At 39.8% G+C, this 17,184-nt stretch overlaps 4 protein-coding genes across 6 annotated transcripts in view; 2 read left to right on the top strand and 2 right to left on the bottom strand.

The window, feature by feature from the left end:
• Positions 1-179: 179 nt before the first annotated feature.
• Positions 180-2,331, bottom strand: LOC134196677 (uncharacterized). Its single transcript, XM_062665887.1, has 9 exons — positions 2,203-2,331; positions 2,082-2,143; positions 1,981-2,022; positions 1,147-1,209; positions 1,032-1,088; positions 881-967; positions 609-671; positions 492-549; positions 180-431 (listed from the first exon to the last, which is right to left on the bottom strand). The coding sequence occupies exons 1-9, from the start codon at positions 2,285-2,287 to the stop codon at positions 340-342; spliced, it is 609 nt and encodes a 202-aa protein (XP_062521871.1). The 5' UTR covers positions 2,288-2,331; the 3' UTR covers positions 180-339.
• A 219-nt stretch (positions 2,332-2,550) lies between these two features.
• On the top strand, positions 2,551-4,329 carry LOC134196239 (pantetheinase-like). The gene is made up of 2 exons (XM_062665323.1): positions 2,551-4,088; positions 4,164-4,329. The coding sequence occupies exon 1, from the start codon at positions 2,632-2,634 to the stop codon at positions 3,991-3,993; it is 1,362 nt and encodes a 453-aa protein (XP_062521307.1). The 5' UTR covers positions 2,551-2,631; the 3' UTR covers positions 3,994-4,088; positions 4,164-4,329.
• A 1,983-nt stretch (positions 4,330-6,312) lies between these two features.
• On the bottom strand, positions 6,313-8,278 carry LOC134196369 (uncharacterized). The gene is made up of 3 exons (XM_062665475.1): positions 8,195-8,278; positions 7,657-8,087; positions 6,313-6,740 (listed from the first exon to the last, which is right to left on the bottom strand). Exons 2-3 carry the CDS (start codon positions 8,077-8,079, stop codon positions 6,504-6,506), a joined length of 660 nt encoding a protein of 219 aa, XP_062521459.1. The 5' UTR covers positions 8,080-8,087; positions 8,195-8,278; the 3' UTR covers positions 6,313-6,503.
• Positions 8,279-10,069: 1,791 nt separating this feature from the next.
• Positions 10,070-17,184, top strand: part of LOC134196367 (E3 ubiquitin-protein ligase TRIP12-like) — a 41,479-nt gene continuing 34,364 nt past the window's right edge. The window contains exons 1-9 of one of the 3 annotated variants that reach the window (XM_062665472.1): positions 10,070-10,268; positions 10,390-10,527; positions 10,675-10,728; positions 13,520-13,767; positions 13,944-14,087; positions 14,248-14,491; positions 14,807-14,904; positions 14,965-15,090; positions 16,541-16,737. In XM_062665472.1, coding sequence (XP_062521456.1) covers positions 10,463-10,527; positions 10,675-10,728; positions 13,520-13,767; positions 13,944-14,087; positions 14,248-14,491; positions 14,807-14,904; positions 14,965-15,090; positions 16,541-16,737 — 1,176 coding nt within the window. In that variant the 5' untranslated portion in view covers positions 10,070-10,268; positions 10,390-10,462. Of the gene's footprint in view, positions 10,269-10,358; positions 10,528-10,674; positions 10,729-13,519; positions 13,768-13,943; positions 14,088-14,247; positions 14,492-14,806; positions 14,905-14,964; positions 15,091-16,540; positions 16,738-17,184 lie in introns of those variants that run through there. The other 2 variants (XM_062665473.1, XM_062665471.1) reach the window with 2 other exon arrangements.

The following is a 17,184-nucleotide window of genomic DNA, read 5'->3' as shown; positions in this document are numbered from 1 at the left end:
GTGACGTCATTTACTCACGTGACCGCACAGCTGAGTTTAGCTGCTAAGCATACATCCTTTTTAATTAGAACAACTTCGCCCCTACCCAGAAGTGCACGTTTGAATGGTCATCTGTCGCAATGAGATGAACTGCGTTCATTATGTACAAAAACACTGGTAATTTGGTCTAGCTAAATTAATTAATTTTTGGCAAGAGAATGAGCGGTGTTTAATTCAAAGAGGGGAGAAGACTGGCTACATAATACTAATTTATATATTAGTCACGGTATTTGTGTTAATAACAAATTAATTAAAGGGTTTGTTGTAGATAATCAGTTGTCGCTACCAAATTTATAGATTCTACTCGGTCTGATCTTGCAGTAGCTTCAGCTTGTCACCCAGTTCCTCCAATTGCTGCATATTATAGGCAGTCGACTCAACAAAAGATACCACTATAATAAGAGTCACGTGACTTTATTAGACTTCAGCAGCATAGTTGTTTTGATCATTACCGCCTTGCTTTCGAACCATTTCTTGAATTGCCAGATTTGTTTGTAACCTTTTTTCTAGCTATATCAGCGAATCAACTGTATATGTGACGTGGATGGTCATGCCAGGAAAAATCTCACTAATGACTGAGCTGACTCTAAATCTTGAAGTTCCTGCTTTAATTTTTCGTTCATAAACTTCAACTGCAAATAACACACGAGTCAGACTTGTTGGTACCACCAACTAAAAAATAAGTTTCGTTATTTATTTGGTCACGTGTTATGCAGTAGGCGGAGCAAGTAGTCTAGTCGGTCATAGGTAGATCACGTGACCGTCTTCACTACTGTACCCTTAGGGCCTAGCGTTTCACGCCTCAGGTAATTAGATGCTACAGATAGTCTACAGCACTCACTGCTTTGAGTCTCTCTGGAACCTCACAAAGTTTCTTTTCAACTTTTCTTTGATCAGCGTCTGTGCAACTGAGCCAACGAGAATCAACCTGAATTGAGTAAAGAGAGCTCTCACTGCTTCACTATGTAGTGCATATAACATTGCTTAGTCACCTTGTCTTCAGAGAGAGCTACTGTGCTAGGAATACACATGTTGTGAAGAGCTGCAGACTAAATGCAGACGTTCATTAAATAGAGTGGTGGTAACCTGTACTTTTCACCACTAAACCTCTAACTTGCCCAAAGTCTTGTAAACAACTTGCATAACATAACTGGACAATGATTTCATACCCTGCACATGATACACTAATATAGATTATGGATTACTGTGAAATCAGAAACGTCATGAAACAAAAACATACACAAGATCATTAAGTGACAAAATTCGACTAACTGGACAGTTTCATCTGAATTTTAATTAAAGCATCAATGAATACGTAAAACGTTTGATCAAAATCCATTAAACTAATTAAATTAGAATTACATGTTGCAAGTGCTGAAACAACTTGTTTGTATGCTTAGGTGTGGTGTCTAGTAATGCACTAAATACCATGTTTAAACATCTTTCGTTTCGTTGGAGGACGTGACCAACTCGACCCTCAAGCCTATGTTTGTTTATGTTGGCTTGAATAACCTACTGGCTCAATTCTGCATTACAATGTAAACACAACAAGTTATCATAAAATTGTGTTCACTGTTGTTGCAGACTCAACTGCTACAACCAGGATACTTCATGATCGGATCAAGAGACACTGCTCTTTGAGTGTGTTGCTTGAGATAATAGCTTAGTACAGAGACTCTGAGAGTTAAACTGCTATAGTATCCACGTGTGCCAAAGTCATGTCACCCAAGTTGTGCCTCTTCAGCTCACTTAAGAATATACGAATGAGAGCTATTATTACTAAACCTGATTTTAAAATTCCAAAAATTCCAACAGACCTGTGTGGGCTCCATTACAAAATGCCAGTGTACAATCCAATACAGAAATACATTTAATCAATTAGGCAACTTAAATTTTAAAGTAAACTTAATTAATTAATTAATTAGGAAATTGTATTGATACCTCTCGTAGTTGACATTTAAATTCATCACTCATCTTATCAAACTGTCATCAAGAAAGTACATATCACAACTAGAAGCCATACATAAATCACGCTATCCGACCTCCTCCTCGGTAGCTTCTCTCAAAGACTCCAAAGCCTCTTCAACGTAGCCAACAAAACCAACTGAAGAGAATGACACTCAGACATGTTCCTACAAAACGAATAAATACTGATTTACTGACATTCGCGCATCGGGCAGAGAGGATGATAGCCCAGTAGTTGCGCAGAGTAAAGCATTCGAGATGAAAACTCATTTGACTCATCCATCTTTCTACCGCGCAAAACAAATGATATCCGGGGTATTACTCTTGCCAATATGATGCCCGTATGTTTTCCTGTCTTGTGATTGTGGACAACGCTTAGGTTAGAAATAACGTTGAACGTTTTAAAAAATTTGGATACCAGCAGTACTTCAGAAAATGAGTTACTTTAGTGCATTTGCTTGATCATTTTGATTAGAACAACGGTCACGTGCTCCGAGTGGCAAGTTGTTGTATCCCGGATAAGGCATGCTGTGGACGACATTTCTTACTTTTGTTTTCATTCTTGTTCCCTCGTCGTCGTCTTTCAATGGTTATTATATTGCTGCAGTTGTGGAAAGCACCACCATTATGCCTCCATACGGGTCACTCAGCGTGGCAGACGCTCAAAAGGCAATGATGAAAAACGTGGATAAGTACGAAATCAAAATCGGAGAAGCTCGCGCCCAGCACGCGCAAATTATTGCATTTCCCGAAGACGGATTGTACGGTTTTCTGTTGGACCGAGAATCGAGTCTTCCATATTTGGAGAACATTCCGACTGATGACGTCATCAAGAAACAAAACATTAATCCATGCGAGCAGTCCGCATTCAATGATCGGCCTATACTTCAACGAATGAGCTGTCTGGCTAAACAGCATGACATTGCAATAGTGTTCAACATGGGAGACGTGCAGCCATGTCATCCTCTTGTTGATATTAACTGTCGGATCACAGCAGATGAACGAAAGCAATACAATACAGACGTTGCTATTGACAGCGACGGTCGTCTGCTAGCCAAGTATCACAAACGACATCTCTACTTTGAAAAAGCTTTTGATGTACCCGACAGTGTTAATTATGCAACTTTCACGACGTCATTTGGTGTTTATTTTGGCATGTTTACGTGTTTTGATATTCTATTCAAGCAGCCTGCTATTGAGTTGGTGAAAAACTACAGTGTGGCGAACATCGTGTTTCCAACTGCATGGATCAATCAGTTTCCTCATCTCGCTGCAACAGAAGTCCAACAAGCTTGGTCTCGTGTTATGTCTGTCAATGTATTGGCGGCCAATAATCACCTTCCATTACTTGGATTTACAGGAAGTGGCATCTACTCGGCTGGTCATGCACTGAAATCATTCGCGAGTTATGCGGAAAACATCGACACTCTGCTTGTTGCAAGAGTTCCCATTAATCCCGACGATGTCAACTCTGTGCCATCAGATGGCTATAATGTATATGACGGATATCACCCGGATGCTGTTCTTGGACCTTTACCAACTAATCAGCCTCGGTATGTGTTTCATCCATTAATTGGCAAAGACGGTAGGGCTCTAGCGTGTACCAAGGAATTTTGTTGTGAGACCAAGTACAGTCGATTATCAGACAATGAATTTTATGCATTCGGAGTATTCATTGGAATTGATAAATCAAAACCAAACGACTATCTCATGCATGCCTGCATGCTTACCAAGTGTGCTAATGGCAGCTTGTCATCATGTGGGGAGCCAGTATATGAAGCTAGTACGGCATTCAGTTTTGTGGAAATAGTTAGCGACCATGATGATGCCACTGTATTCCCCATGATTGTGACTGGCAACAGGAATCTACTACCACCGAGTGATTTTGCTTTTAACAATCCATATAATTTGACGAGTCGTTTCCAACCGGGAAAGAATCCAGTCTTGATGGCTGTCACACTGTATGGTCGAATATTTGTTTCATCATAATTCAAAATGTGCCTGTTATCCCTAGGATTGTTGTATGATTTGTGGCTGCTGCCTTTTTATAGTGTCACTGTGGTAGTCTGATTTTATACTGAATGGTAATTGACACTAGTGCATATTTTATCACTCAAATTAAACAGCATATTGCTAATTGATGCTTTTTTGTTCAACAGGAAAAGACAAAGAAATCACAAAGCGCACAAATAAAATTTGCAAATATTTAGGCCTATCCTCGGAGTTCCAGGAAGTTGCATGTGTGTACCAGTAAATGTCTTTCTGGTTAGAATGCAGAAATTTAATTCGCAGTAATTAAAATTCTTGTCTAGATTCTCAATTCCAGAAATTTAAGACCGCAGAAATAACCGGTTATATGGTAACTTGAAACATATGGATACGGATTACTGTTGACATGGTGTACTTCATAGTTTGAGGTCAACACTGGGACGTTATGACCAAATTTTATTCAAGAAATTACAAGAAAAGCTGCTTAAGACAAACTTTATTAATTTAAAAAATTATTTATAGTAGATATATTTTTAAAATTATATTTATTTATTTAGTTAGTATTTATTTATATAATTAATTAATCAATTAATTAAACAAATAAATAGATTTATTTATTTATTCACTTACTTATTATTTATTTATTTATTTATCTATTTATTTGTTTATTTATTTATTTATCTATTTACTTATTCACTTACTTATTATTTATTTATTTACTTATTCACTTATTCATTATTTATTTATTTACTTACTTATTGACTTACTATTTATTTATTTACTTATTTATTTGTTTATTTATTTATTTACTTATTCACTTATTCATTATTTATTTATTTACTTACTTATTGACTTACTATTTATTTATTTACTTATTTATTTGTTTATTTATTTATTTACTTATTTACTTATTCATTATTTATTTATTTATTTACTTACTTATTCATTTATTATTTATTTATTTGTTATTTATTTATTTATTTACTTACTTATGCACTTACTTATTATTTATTTATTTATTTATTAAGTTAACACCCAGTCCCATAAAATGTGAATTGTAACGTCTACTCATGCCTATTATGCTATACACAAAAAATGGCTAATCTATTTCTACCCCAAGTTATTCTATTGCTGTATAAATCTTGATTTTACGGTCTATTTTCTACACTGCATGGTCACTCAAGATGCAACATATCAGACTGCAAAAGTAGTAAATTACTAATACAACTTCAGTCATGATAAAGTTGCAAGCCAATCAAACCTTTAAAATACAGCAGAATGTTTGCCATGTAAAAAGCAGTAAAATTGAAGCTCTAAATGCATCAGCACATTTCCACCATTTTCTAAAGTCGCTATGGCTCCAATTATAAAGCAGTGATAACTGCTCCTTTAACTTGTACTTTACCAGAGATATCAATCAGTTTTCCAACGGTGGCTTTTCGTCCTTCACGAAGACTCCAACTATGAAGAACCTCGAAGAGACGATCAGACAGACTGTCTCTGTGTTTCTCTCGAATGTCGTCCAGTTCACCCATGTCAATTTCTAGATACACTCCAAAGTCGTGCCATTTGTCTCCACATTTCTTTGCAACCTGCACATGAATACATGTAAATACATACATAGCTACTGCAACAAATAATGAAGCAGCACAGGCAAGTAACACAACAAATTAAATACGGTGTCTGTAAGTAATGAGAAACAAACTGTCCTATAATTGTAGTACAAGATTGTACTATATCAATAATTATTGTACTGTACAGTGTACAATATTTCCTGCTCTCGCGCCTTATTCGCCCGGCGTACACCAATGGTCTGACCACGCGAGACTACACAATTCCAATGGGGACATATTACGTATCATGCTTGGTGCAGTGGCATGTTGTATTAACAAAAATGAAATACATCAATTCTTTACAGAATGTGTGTCTAGTTATGGTGCATATTTTGTAGATTTGTACACTAGATGTGCAATAGATTAATATTTACCAGCAACGTACAGCTTTCATCTGTTGTGCAGATACTTCCGCTTCATTAGAGCGACCACCTCGATCCATACGTGTACACAACACCCTACAATGTCTACACGAGCTAAAAGCGATGATGCGATCAGTAGGAGTGTACCAAATTATCGACGCGCTGGTCACGTGACAAACCCAAACATTTAAAATGTGTAAAAAAATTAACGTAAGTAATGCCAATAGATCTGTTTCTTAGATAAGTCAGATTGCTGCTTACAAACTTTGCAATCAGTATAAAAACAAGAATATTTATGATCGATCTACTCCAACCCACTCTGGATATCAACGCGATCAGATGAATCAATCAACTAAAAAATTTTTTATAAAGCCTTCAGATTTATCTAAAAGAACTAAAATCACTACGCAGCACCAACCCACTACTACAAATTTGATTGTAGCAACAGCATCTTCATTGAGTTGCTAGCTAGCTAAAAATACAGCAAATGCTGTTGCATGCAGTAAAATTCAAGTCCAGCGTGTGAAGTGAAGAACTAAGTGTCCTTTGACTGTTCTTGCAACGCCCTCACGACTGCTCCATAAACTTCCGCCTTCCTACCCACAGCCACCAGCTTCTCTACTGTAGCTGTTGTCAAGTTTGAATCCTTCCACATTTTCAACACTGACAAGCAGCGAGTGTATTTGTCACCACTAAGATCCTCAAGATCATTTATATCTAGATCAAGATCAATTCCAATGTCCTGCCATTTGTGTCTTACAGCCTTAGCAACCTGCAACAAAGTATTACAGTTTACAAAATTGGCGACAGCATAACTGTAGCATGTGACCACACTGAAAACTTAAAATGCAAAATTATAATTCTGGATATTGAAAATTTCAAACACACACACACAGTAACACACGCGCACACACACACACTCACACACACACACACACAGTAACACACACACACACACACACACACACACACACACACACACACACACACACACACAGTAACACACACACACACACACACACACACACACACACACACACACACACACACACACACACACACACACACACACACACAGTAACACACACACACACACACACACACACACACACACACACACACACACACACAGTAACACACACGCGTGCACACGCACACGCACACACACACACACACACACACACACAGTAACACACACAGTAACACACACAGTAACACACACACACAGTAACACACACAGTAACACACACACACACACACACACACACACACACACACACACACACACACACACACACACACACACACACACACACAGTAACACACACACACACACACACACACACACACACACACACACACACACACACACACACACACACACACACACACACACACACACACACACACACACACACACACACACACACACACACACACACACACACACACACACACACACACACACACACACACACACACACACACACACACACACACACACACACACACACACACACACACACACACACACACACACACACACACACACACACACACTCACACACACACCTCATATGTGTCTATGCTAGACCATATGTCATTGTGATTATGGCAAGCTATCACATACATCCAGCATGCATGATTCAGATCGCACAATCGCATGCAGATTTAGTATAGGAATATACCGCTTTCATCTGTTTGATTGTAACAATGGCTTTCATGTCCAGACCACTGCTATCACCTCCAGATGTAGACTCACTAGTCTGATCCCCTCCGACCGTCCGAGGGTCTCCTCCAGCTGCCACTTGACCATGTCGACCATTTTGACCTTCACCCTTGGCCATCAGATGGTCGTAGATAAACGTTTGCTTGCGCTTGATAATCTCGAGGAAATTGGAGATGACTTCCTCTCCTTTGCGCTTAAGACGATCCACAAAACGCCTCGCACTCTCTAGGTCGCTCAGCTCTCGCAGCTCATCGCTTTCTTCCTCGTTGACGACACCTTTCTCGAACAGTTCATCTAGACAATCTTTCACGAGAAGATGATTGATGAGATAAACGTAATTGTCTTTCAGACGTCTCTGCAGGGGCTCATCGCTTGCCGACATTGCTCTAGCTAGAGTACGAAAACAAGAATACGTACTGTATCCACAGGTAACTACCTAGCAAACTTAATTTTGAAATGATGTGACCAAATTTACACTTGCAAGCGCTATGTCTAACCTTTGAGTCCAATGCTCTGCGGCTACTAAGGCTTTCGTAAGGTCAAGACGGAAAAAAGTCGACAGACCCGTATAGCCACGTCCCCAGACTCACGTGAGCCTGACGCTTTTCAGATGTTGACCCAATACAAAGTAAAGCGGATGCGTTTAATTAATTAGTCACGTGCAGCGAACAGCGAAGAGTGTATGTAGATGATGGCATAGCTTACAAGTCAGCTGCGAAAGCAATAGTGTCATTCTAGGAATCATGGAAACAGATTGCGATGTAAGGTTTTTTATGCTTCGGATATGTGGCTATGGACATGGTGGAAGCTAGGGTATGGATGTGAGTGGGCCTAAACTATATGTAGAGGTGCTACTACAGTACTGTAGTACTGTACACACATAGATTCATACGACTGTGCTAATGTTTTGAAAGTGCGTGTCTCTAAAATTCGCGTTACAAAATATATCCTTGGTGTCCCGACTATTACTGCGCATCCTACCAGACGCGATACAGAAATTATTTTTCGGTTGTATCATTAGCCACGCCCCAAAACGGCTAAATGTGTATATGACCTACGAAACCAGTAAACTCACTTCCATCTGTTTAGGGTTAATCTCCTGCATATTCAGTAGATAATTATGTGTATATTAGTTTAGAATTGATATATATATATATATATATATATATATACATATATTTTTGAGTGACACACATATATTTGTATATAATACAGATAACACAAATAACACATATCCGCCCTAAGGATGGAAGCACAAAGAGTCTAAGTCATAATAATTAAGTAGATAGTCACTAATCAGTCTTGAGTTATACTACCACAAACGAACAGATAACTGTTCATGAAATTGCCTGGAAGCTTGGCCCAGAGACAAGCCAGATGATAGAAGAGACTTCTTTACAATTGATCTCAACACCTCCAGACTATGTGCAGCCCATACTCTGTATGACATATATATATATATATATATATATATATATATATATATATATATATATATGATGGCATGTCCACTGATAACAGTGATGACTCAAAAGAGAAACCTGCACGTGGAATAGATTAAAGTGAATAAGGGATGTGCATGCCCAGATCCACTCTCTCGTCTTGAAATGCCTTCTATCCACTGGGGCTAGTAATAGCAACAAGTAGAAAAGCAGAACAAGATGCAGTGGCTTGCCAGAAGCACGTTTTGGTCTGTATATATATATATATATATATATATATATATATATATATATAGGGCGACCGACTTACTTTGACATCACAGTAAGAAATTCTCTCCAACCAACATATATGGTAAAGGCAGCTTTTCAAGCAGGGGTTGCAGCAGAAGTTGGAGAAAGAGAGAAAGACAGCTCATATAAAGACATTGTTAGTGAGAATGGAGAAGTGTTTTATCCACTAGTTGTTGCAAGTCTGGGCTTATGGTCGCCGTCTAGTCTCCAGATTTTAAAATCAATCTGCAGAAGAACAAAATTCCACAGTCACCTCACAATGAGCCAGGCCACGTTCTATTTCCACCAACGGCTTTCTATTAAACTCTGGTTGTATAATGCAAAGATAATTCTAGAGAGTGTGTCTGTAGATTGCTCTGATGACGTTCTAGACTTTTTGTAGAGTGGGGGTTTGGGTTGGTTTTGGGTTAGTTTCTAAAAATATAATAAAATAATATATATATATATAATTAACTATCCATCAAAACAATAAGGTACGTTCACTTTGGTTACAGTGGTTAGAACTCGTCTTTTAGAGAATAGAAGCCCTCAATTTATATTTTCACTGCAATGGGCGTGTCGTTGCAGAGGAGGGGTCCTAACCCCAAGGACCCTCCCGTCTAGCCGCCTATAGACTGTACAGTGGCGTGTGTACCCGTTTACTAAAATAGACAGTCAGACGGCTCTACTGTAACCGCCAACAACTCGCTAAACGCGTCACATGTGCTAAATCTAACCGTCGTTGCTAGGCACGTATCACACAACTCAATATCAATCCGAGTCGAGCAGGTGTAGATCATTTCACCGAAAGAGACCGCGTGCACGACCCACTTTCCGTTCCACCAACAAGCCGATCGAGGTAGGCCAAGCGGGCGCATGTAGTAAACACGTACAGAGTCCCCTTAACGCGCGCAGGTTAGGGGCGCGCGTTAAGAGGGACCATAAAAGCTAGAAGAGGCTAGACTCTTGTCTGCTAGTAGTGCGTCTCTGTTCCGCTTATTCAAGGGACGAATCGCTCTCCAAACAACTCCAAACACCTCTGACAGGCATGCGATGTCGACTCGACCTCGTCAGGACCCACCAGTGAACGTGCAAGGGACGTTGAGACGGTCGAAACGGTAGGCAGGTCCCCATTTCTCTCACAACTCTGAAGCATGCGTCTCACTCTATGTCGATTTGTGTCGCTGTCGGTGTCGGTAGTGTCGTGTCGTGTTAAACGCGTTCGATTTTTGTTGTCCTGAGTTGGTTTCGTTGGGTTTTTGAAGGTTGATTGAGAGATTTGGTGACAAGGAGGCGGACGACGAGCCGAGCGTCAAAGTGTGAGTCGTTGAGCGGTTATTGGGTGGTACAAGTTGCTCACCAGACTGTGCGCTACTTGTTGAAGCCATTGTGTGTATGAGTTAATTGTTTGTGCGTGAAGATCAATGGGTGATTGTATGTGTGGGGAGTGATAGCGTGTGTGTGTGTGCGTCTGTCTGTCTGTCTGTCTGTCTGTCTGTCAATACATATATTTTTCATAAATGAACTATAGCACCAAAGCAATAGCTAACCTACGTGTCTATTACATCTAGTACATACATGAAAACTGGTAAAACTACACTGCACACTATATACGCACTAAATACACATACACATTATGACTAGAAGAAAGGGACCTATGGTGTCTGTCTCTAAATGTTTATGACTGTCCACTGAGAGCTGAAGTCTTCCTGTCTGTCTGTCTGTTTGTCTGTCATTTTTCTGTCTGTCTGTCTGTTTGTCTGTCATTTTTTTGTCTGTCTGTCTGTTTGTCTGTCAGTTTTCTGTCTGTCGTTTGTCTGTCTGTCTGTTTGTCTGTGTACAAAACTTATCTATGAATTTAATCAGATTTTAATCTCGGATTAATCCATTAATGGCAAATAGATGTTTCACTAAATAGTTAACACTATCACAAAAGATTTCATGATTTTATGTGTCGCTGCTTTCACCACAAAAGACAGTGTACACACACTTTCGTGTCACTCTAGCTTACGTTCAGTCTACACGATGCCATGCAGTCAACTAAAACACTTAGTATCATTTCTATTCTCCTTTTTGTTTTCATGGATTAGAGTTGTAGATGAGAGGTACACGACATCGATTATGTGCAGTTTGATCAGATGAGTGAAGGTCACACTGAGAAGACGAACAAAACGAGACAGTTTCTGATGCTTTAAGTTAATTAATTAAGTGGGTACTGTGAACCTAGAAATTTTTGGTGGCGATATATTTTTTGTTAATTTCTGTCTGGCCAATGAGGTACGTAAATTAAATCTCTACCTAAATTTTGTGAAAGTTGTCAATTTAATGTGTGTGTCCAAGGGTGTGTTTGTCTGTCTGTCTGTCTATTTGTCTGTCTCTCTATTTGTCCATCTGTCATCTGTCTGTCTGTCTATTTGTCTGTTTGTTTGTCTATTTGTCTGTCTGCTTGTCTATTTGTCTGTCATCTGTTTGTTTGTCTGTTCGTCTGTCATCTGTCTGTCTGTCTATTTGTCTGTCTGTCTGTCTATTTGTCTGTCTCTGTCTATTTGTCTGTCTGTCTGTCTATTTATCTGTCTGTCTGTCTATTTGTCTGTCTGTCTGTCTATTTGTCTGTCTGTCTGTCTATTTGTCTGTCTGTCTGTCTATTTGTCTGTCTGTCTGTCTATTTGTCTGTCTGTCTGTCTATTTGTCTGTCTGTCTGTCTATTTGTCTGTCTGTCTATTTGTCTGTCTGTCTGTCTATTTGTCTGTCTGTCTGTCTATTTGTCTGTCTCTGTCTATTTGTCTGTCTGTCTGTCTATTTATCTGTCTGTCTGTCTATTTGTCTGTCTGTCTGTCTATTTGTCTGTCTGTCTATTTGTCTGTCTGTCTGTCTGTCTCTGTCTATTTGTCTGTCTGTCTGTCTATTTGTCTGTCTGTCTATTTGTCTGTCTGTCTGTCTATTTGTCTGTCTGTCTGTCTATTTTTTTGTCTGTCTATTTGTCTGTATGTCTGTCTATTTGTCTGTATGTCTGTCTGTCTGTCTATTTGTCTGTCTGTCTGTCTATTTGTCTGTCTGTCTGTCTATTTGTCTGTCTGTCTGTCTATTTGTCTGTCTGTCTGTCTATTTGTCTGTCTGTCTGTCTGTCTGTCTGTCTGCCTGTCTGTCATCTGTCTGTTTGTCTTTTTGTCTGTTCGTCTGTCATCTGTCTGTCTGTCTGTCTGTCTGTCTATTTGTCTGCCTGTCTGTCATCTGTCTGTCCACTAAAGTATTTTGCTGTGAAGGACTGGTTCATTATAGAAGTTTAGGATGTGTACAAGTAGAGGATCTGTAACAATAAAATAATCTGTCTGTTTGTCTATTTGTCTGCCTATCTGTCATCTGTCTGTTTGTCTGCCTGTCTGTCATCAGTCTGTCTGTCTGTCTCTATTTGTCTGTTTGTCCGTCTGTTTGTTTGTCTGTTTGTCTGTCTGTCTATTTGTCTGTCTGTCTATTTGTCTGTCATCTGTCTATCCATCTGTCTCTTTGTCTGTCTGTCTATCATCTCTCTGTCTGTCTGTCCCTCTGTCATCTGTCTAAAAAACGGAATTTTCAGGAGGTACTGAGATTTTTCGCTGCCAAATATTTGTTGGTTTACAGTGGAAACACTGTACTAGCAGCTGAAGACATTTTTCAGTGTTGCTGGAATTTTCTTAGTTTCCAAAGGGAAGGAAGTGTAGGACCATTAATAGTGAGATGGCTGTTCAATATGCACATTTTTACTCACCATTTTTGCTTTAGTCGTCTAACACTAAAGACTAGGCACAGACGTGTAATGGTTAGAAGAGATTGTGTGGCTCTTCTAGCTCTCCAGAAACGCAGAGCAGAAAGCCAAGGAAGCAACACACACACACACACACACACACACACACACACACACACACACACACACACACACACACACACACACACACACACACACACACACACACACACACACACACACACTGTTGCTTGTGTATACTGTATGTATGCAGCCATACACACTTGCTGGCACGTCATATTTATAAATCTAACTGTCCTCCATAGAGTCATCAGACAATGTTCTATACATCGCTGTTATTCTCATAATGTGTCCTTATTGTCTCACAGAACTAAGCGTGAAAGCGGTTCCTCAAAGTTTGGTGGTAAACGGAAGCGCACATCTACGGTTGCTGATCCTGTAGTACAAGGGCAGGATTTATCATCCGAGGAAGAGTTTCAGGCGGTACCGTTGAGTAAGCAATTTAGGGCTCAAACAAAAGCGCAAGCAGCGAGTGTTCAAGGGACGAAACACAAGACTGTGAAAGGCGGGAAGTCAACGGTTGCTTGGAAATCATCCGGAAAACAGAAAAGTAAAGGTAAATATTGTTGAATAGCGTTTGAACACACACACACACACACACACACACACACACACACACACACACACACACACACACACACACACACACACACACACACACACACACACACACACACACACAACTTGAATTATACGTCTGAGTCTTGATCTACCTTGTTGTTATTGTTATAGTAACAGGCAAGAACCTTTCTCAGGACTTGTTGACAAGTGTTTCTTATAAGAGCGAGGTAGCTAGTGTTAGCACAAGCATTAGCATCACGGGTCAGTCAAAGAGTAAGTCAGAGGGCAAACCATCTGCTGGTGAACAACCAGCTGGTGAGGCGATCACACACACACACACACACACACACACACATACACGCACACACACACACACACACACACACACACACACACACACACAAACACACACACACACACACACACACACACACACACACACACACAAGCACAATTATTTTTCATTGTTGTTTAGGCCAGTCCAGTTCTAAATCTCAAGAAGAGAGTGCAGACAGTAAGAGTGCAGACAGTAAGAGTGCAGACAGTAAGACTCCAGCCGGTGAATTTCACTCGTTGAGGTCCAGACTCCGAAGTCTATCAAAGAGGAGACGTGGTAAATCGACTGCAGAAGCTGACAAAGCTGATTCTGAGCCAAAGAAAGGCTCACAGCTGTCAGCAACAGTAACTACTAAAGACACGGGGTGCTCAACTAGCTGTTGGTGGGTTCCATATCAGTTATAAATTAATTAACTAATTATTTTTTTTGCATGTTTCTGTTATTTTAAATTAATTAATTAATTAACATGTGTAAATGGAAAATTAATTAATTAACAAAATTAATAAATTGACATTTGATTTGAATTAATTAATTAATTATACAAAATTAATAAATTGACATTTGATTTATTATACAAAATTAATAAATTGACATTTGATTTGAATAAATTAATTAATTAATTAACAAAATAAATTGACATTTGATTTAAATTATTCAAATTAATTAATTAATTGTGAGCATTGACTGTCACTTACAGTCAAGGGTTGGCAGCTGATCAAGCTGCCAACCCAGGTGCCGAGCTTCTCTCATCAACTGGCATCACTGATCAACCGAGTTCATCAACTGATCATCTTGGTATAGCAAACACTTACTCATGTATGTTACACATGTATGTCATGCTTGTTGTGTATGTAGGATGGTCTGAGAGCCGACGCATAGCAATGATGGACAGTCAGTCGACTGAGACGTCTATGGAGACGAGCCAGTCTGCTAGTGCTTCCGCAATGACAGATGAAGGTGGTGACTTGGTTCAACTTCACGGTAAGATAGTCGCTTAGGTTTACTTGATTGATGTAGGTAAGGACACACTGGCCTGTGTAGAAATCATGTTAGTTCTCTGTTGGTTCTAGCTTTACTTGTTGGTGACTTGTTTGTGGTCGATGGACATCATTGTGTAGTTTGCATTGGTGTGAGTTATAGGGATGGATGGATGGATGGATGGACAGTCATTAGTTTTGCGTAGCTGTGGTGTACTAGATTTCAAGGTTAAAAATAAATGGATTTGAGAGACAGACAACAGATGAATAGACAGACAGATGAATAGACAGACAGAGAGACAGACAAATGGATGGATGAATAGAGACAGATGGATGGACGGGTAGAGAGGCAGACAGGTGGATAGACAGACAGAGAAGCAAACTAATAGGCAGATGAATAGAGACAGATGGACAGATGAATAGATGGACAGATAGAGAGACAGACAGGTGGATAGACAGACAGAGAGGCAAGCTAATGGGCAGATGAATAGACAGACAGATGGACAGATGAATAGACAGACAGATGGACAGATGAATAGACAGACAGATGGACAGATGAATAGACAGACAGATGGACAGATAGAAAGACAGACAGATGGACAGATAGAGAGACAGATAGAGAGACAGACAGGTGGACAGATAGAGTGACAGACAGAGGGACAGAGAGGTGGACAGATAGAGAGACAGACAGGTGGATAGACAGATAGAGAAGCAAACTAATAGGCAGATGAATAGAGACAGATGGACAGATGAATAGAGACAGATGGACAGATGAATAGACAGACAGATGGACAGATAGAAAGACAGACAGATGGACAGATAGAGAGACAGACAGATGGACAGATAGAGAGACAGACAGGTGGACAGATAGAGAGACAGACAGAGGGACAGAGAGGTGGACAGATAGAGAGACAGGCAGGTGGATAGACAGACAGAGAAGCAAACTAATAGGCAGATGAATAGAGACAGATGGACAGATGAATAGACAGACAGATGGACAGATAGAGAGACAGACAGGTGGACAGATAGAGAGACAGACAGGTGGATAGACAGACAGAGAAGCAAACTAATAGGCAGATGAATAGACAGACAGGTGGACTGATAGAGAGACAGACAGAGAGACAGACAGGTGGATAGACAGACAGAGAGACAGACAGGTGGATAGACAGACAGAGAGGCAAACAAATAGACAGATGGATAGACAAACAGAGAAACAAACAAATGGGCAATGAATAAACAGACAGATGGGTAGATGAATAGAGTGACAGACAGATGGACAGACAGACAGATGGATAGACAAACAGAGAGACAAACAAATGAGCAGATGAATAGACAGACAGACGGACTGATAGACGGATAGACAGACAGACAGACAGACGCAGATGGGCAAATGAATTCATAAATTAATTAATTAAAGAAGAGTGTTGTTGATGACACAATTTGTTGTCCTCTAGCTTTGCTAGAAGCTCGTGGTCTTAGACCTGAACTACTGGATGCTCTCGGAGCTCGAGGGATGCACCATCTGTTTGGACGTCTACCTCCCATGTCGAGCACCAGTGGCACTATGAGCCGAGTCAATCAACTGATGACAGGGATCGAGGCATCTCACGACGAAACACTCCAACTGCAATCAGTCATCGAGTTATGCCAGGTCAGTTGTAGTAAATGAGCTCAACAGTCAAACAGCGAAACAACTGGGTGTTACTACTCCAGATAGAGGCTACTCCTAATGAGTATTGCTTCGTAGCTTTCATTTTAGACTATTATATTGGAGGGATACATCTCACAATACACTAGACTATTATATTGAAAGGATGCATCTCACAATACATTAGACTATTATATTGGAGGGATACATCTTATAATACATTAGACTATTGTATTGGAGGGATGCATCTCACAATACACTAGGCTATTATATTGGAGGGATACATCTTATAATACATTAGACTATTATATTGGAGGGATGCATCTCACAATACACTAGACTACTCTCTGTTCGGGTTGACCTTGTGCTGGGAAGTGACTAATGATGCAGCTGTATTTGTTTACCACACTCAGATGTTAAGTGATATCCCATTAACTGTACAATTGAGAG

The sequence above is a fragment of the Corticium candelabrum genome, chromosome 21, assembly GCF_963422355.1.
Source record: "Corticium candelabrum chromosome 21, ooCorCand1.1, whole genome shotgun sequence".
Lineage (NCBI taxonomy): Eukaryota > Metazoa > Porifera > Homoscleromorpha > Homosclerophorida > Plakinidae > Corticium > Corticium candelabrum.
The sequence above is the reverse complement of the archived record's forward strand: the minus strand, read 5'-3'. Positions and strand labels throughout refer to the sequence as shown.

Bases quoted from the DNA above. Each gene is read 5' to 3' on its own strand.
- LOC134196677 (XM_062665887.1), bottom strand. From the start codon at position 2,287: ATGGATGAGTCAAATGAGTTTTCATCTCGAATGCTTTACTCTGCGCAA. The intron at 2,144-2,202 runs GTCAGTAAATCA...CATTCTCTTCAG, and splicing joins TCTCTGCCCGATGCGCGAAT to TTGGTTTTGTTGGCTACGTT. The intron at 672-880 runs GTGAGTGCTGTA...TGTTATTTGCAG, and splicing joins TTCCAGAGAGACTCAAAGCA to TTGAAGTTTATGAACGAAAA.
- LOC134196239 (XM_062665323.1), top strand. From the start codon at position 2,632: ATGCCTCCATACGGGTCACTCAGCGTGGCAGACGCTCAAAAGGCAATG.
- LOC134196369 (XM_062665475.1), bottom strand. From the start codon at position 8,079: ATGTCGGCAAGCGATGAGCCCCTGCAGAGACGTCTGAAAGACAATTAC. The intron at 6,741-7,656 runs GTATATTCCTAT...ACTTTGTTGCAG, and splicing joins CAATCAAACAGATGAAAGCG to GTTGCTAAGGCTGTAAGACA.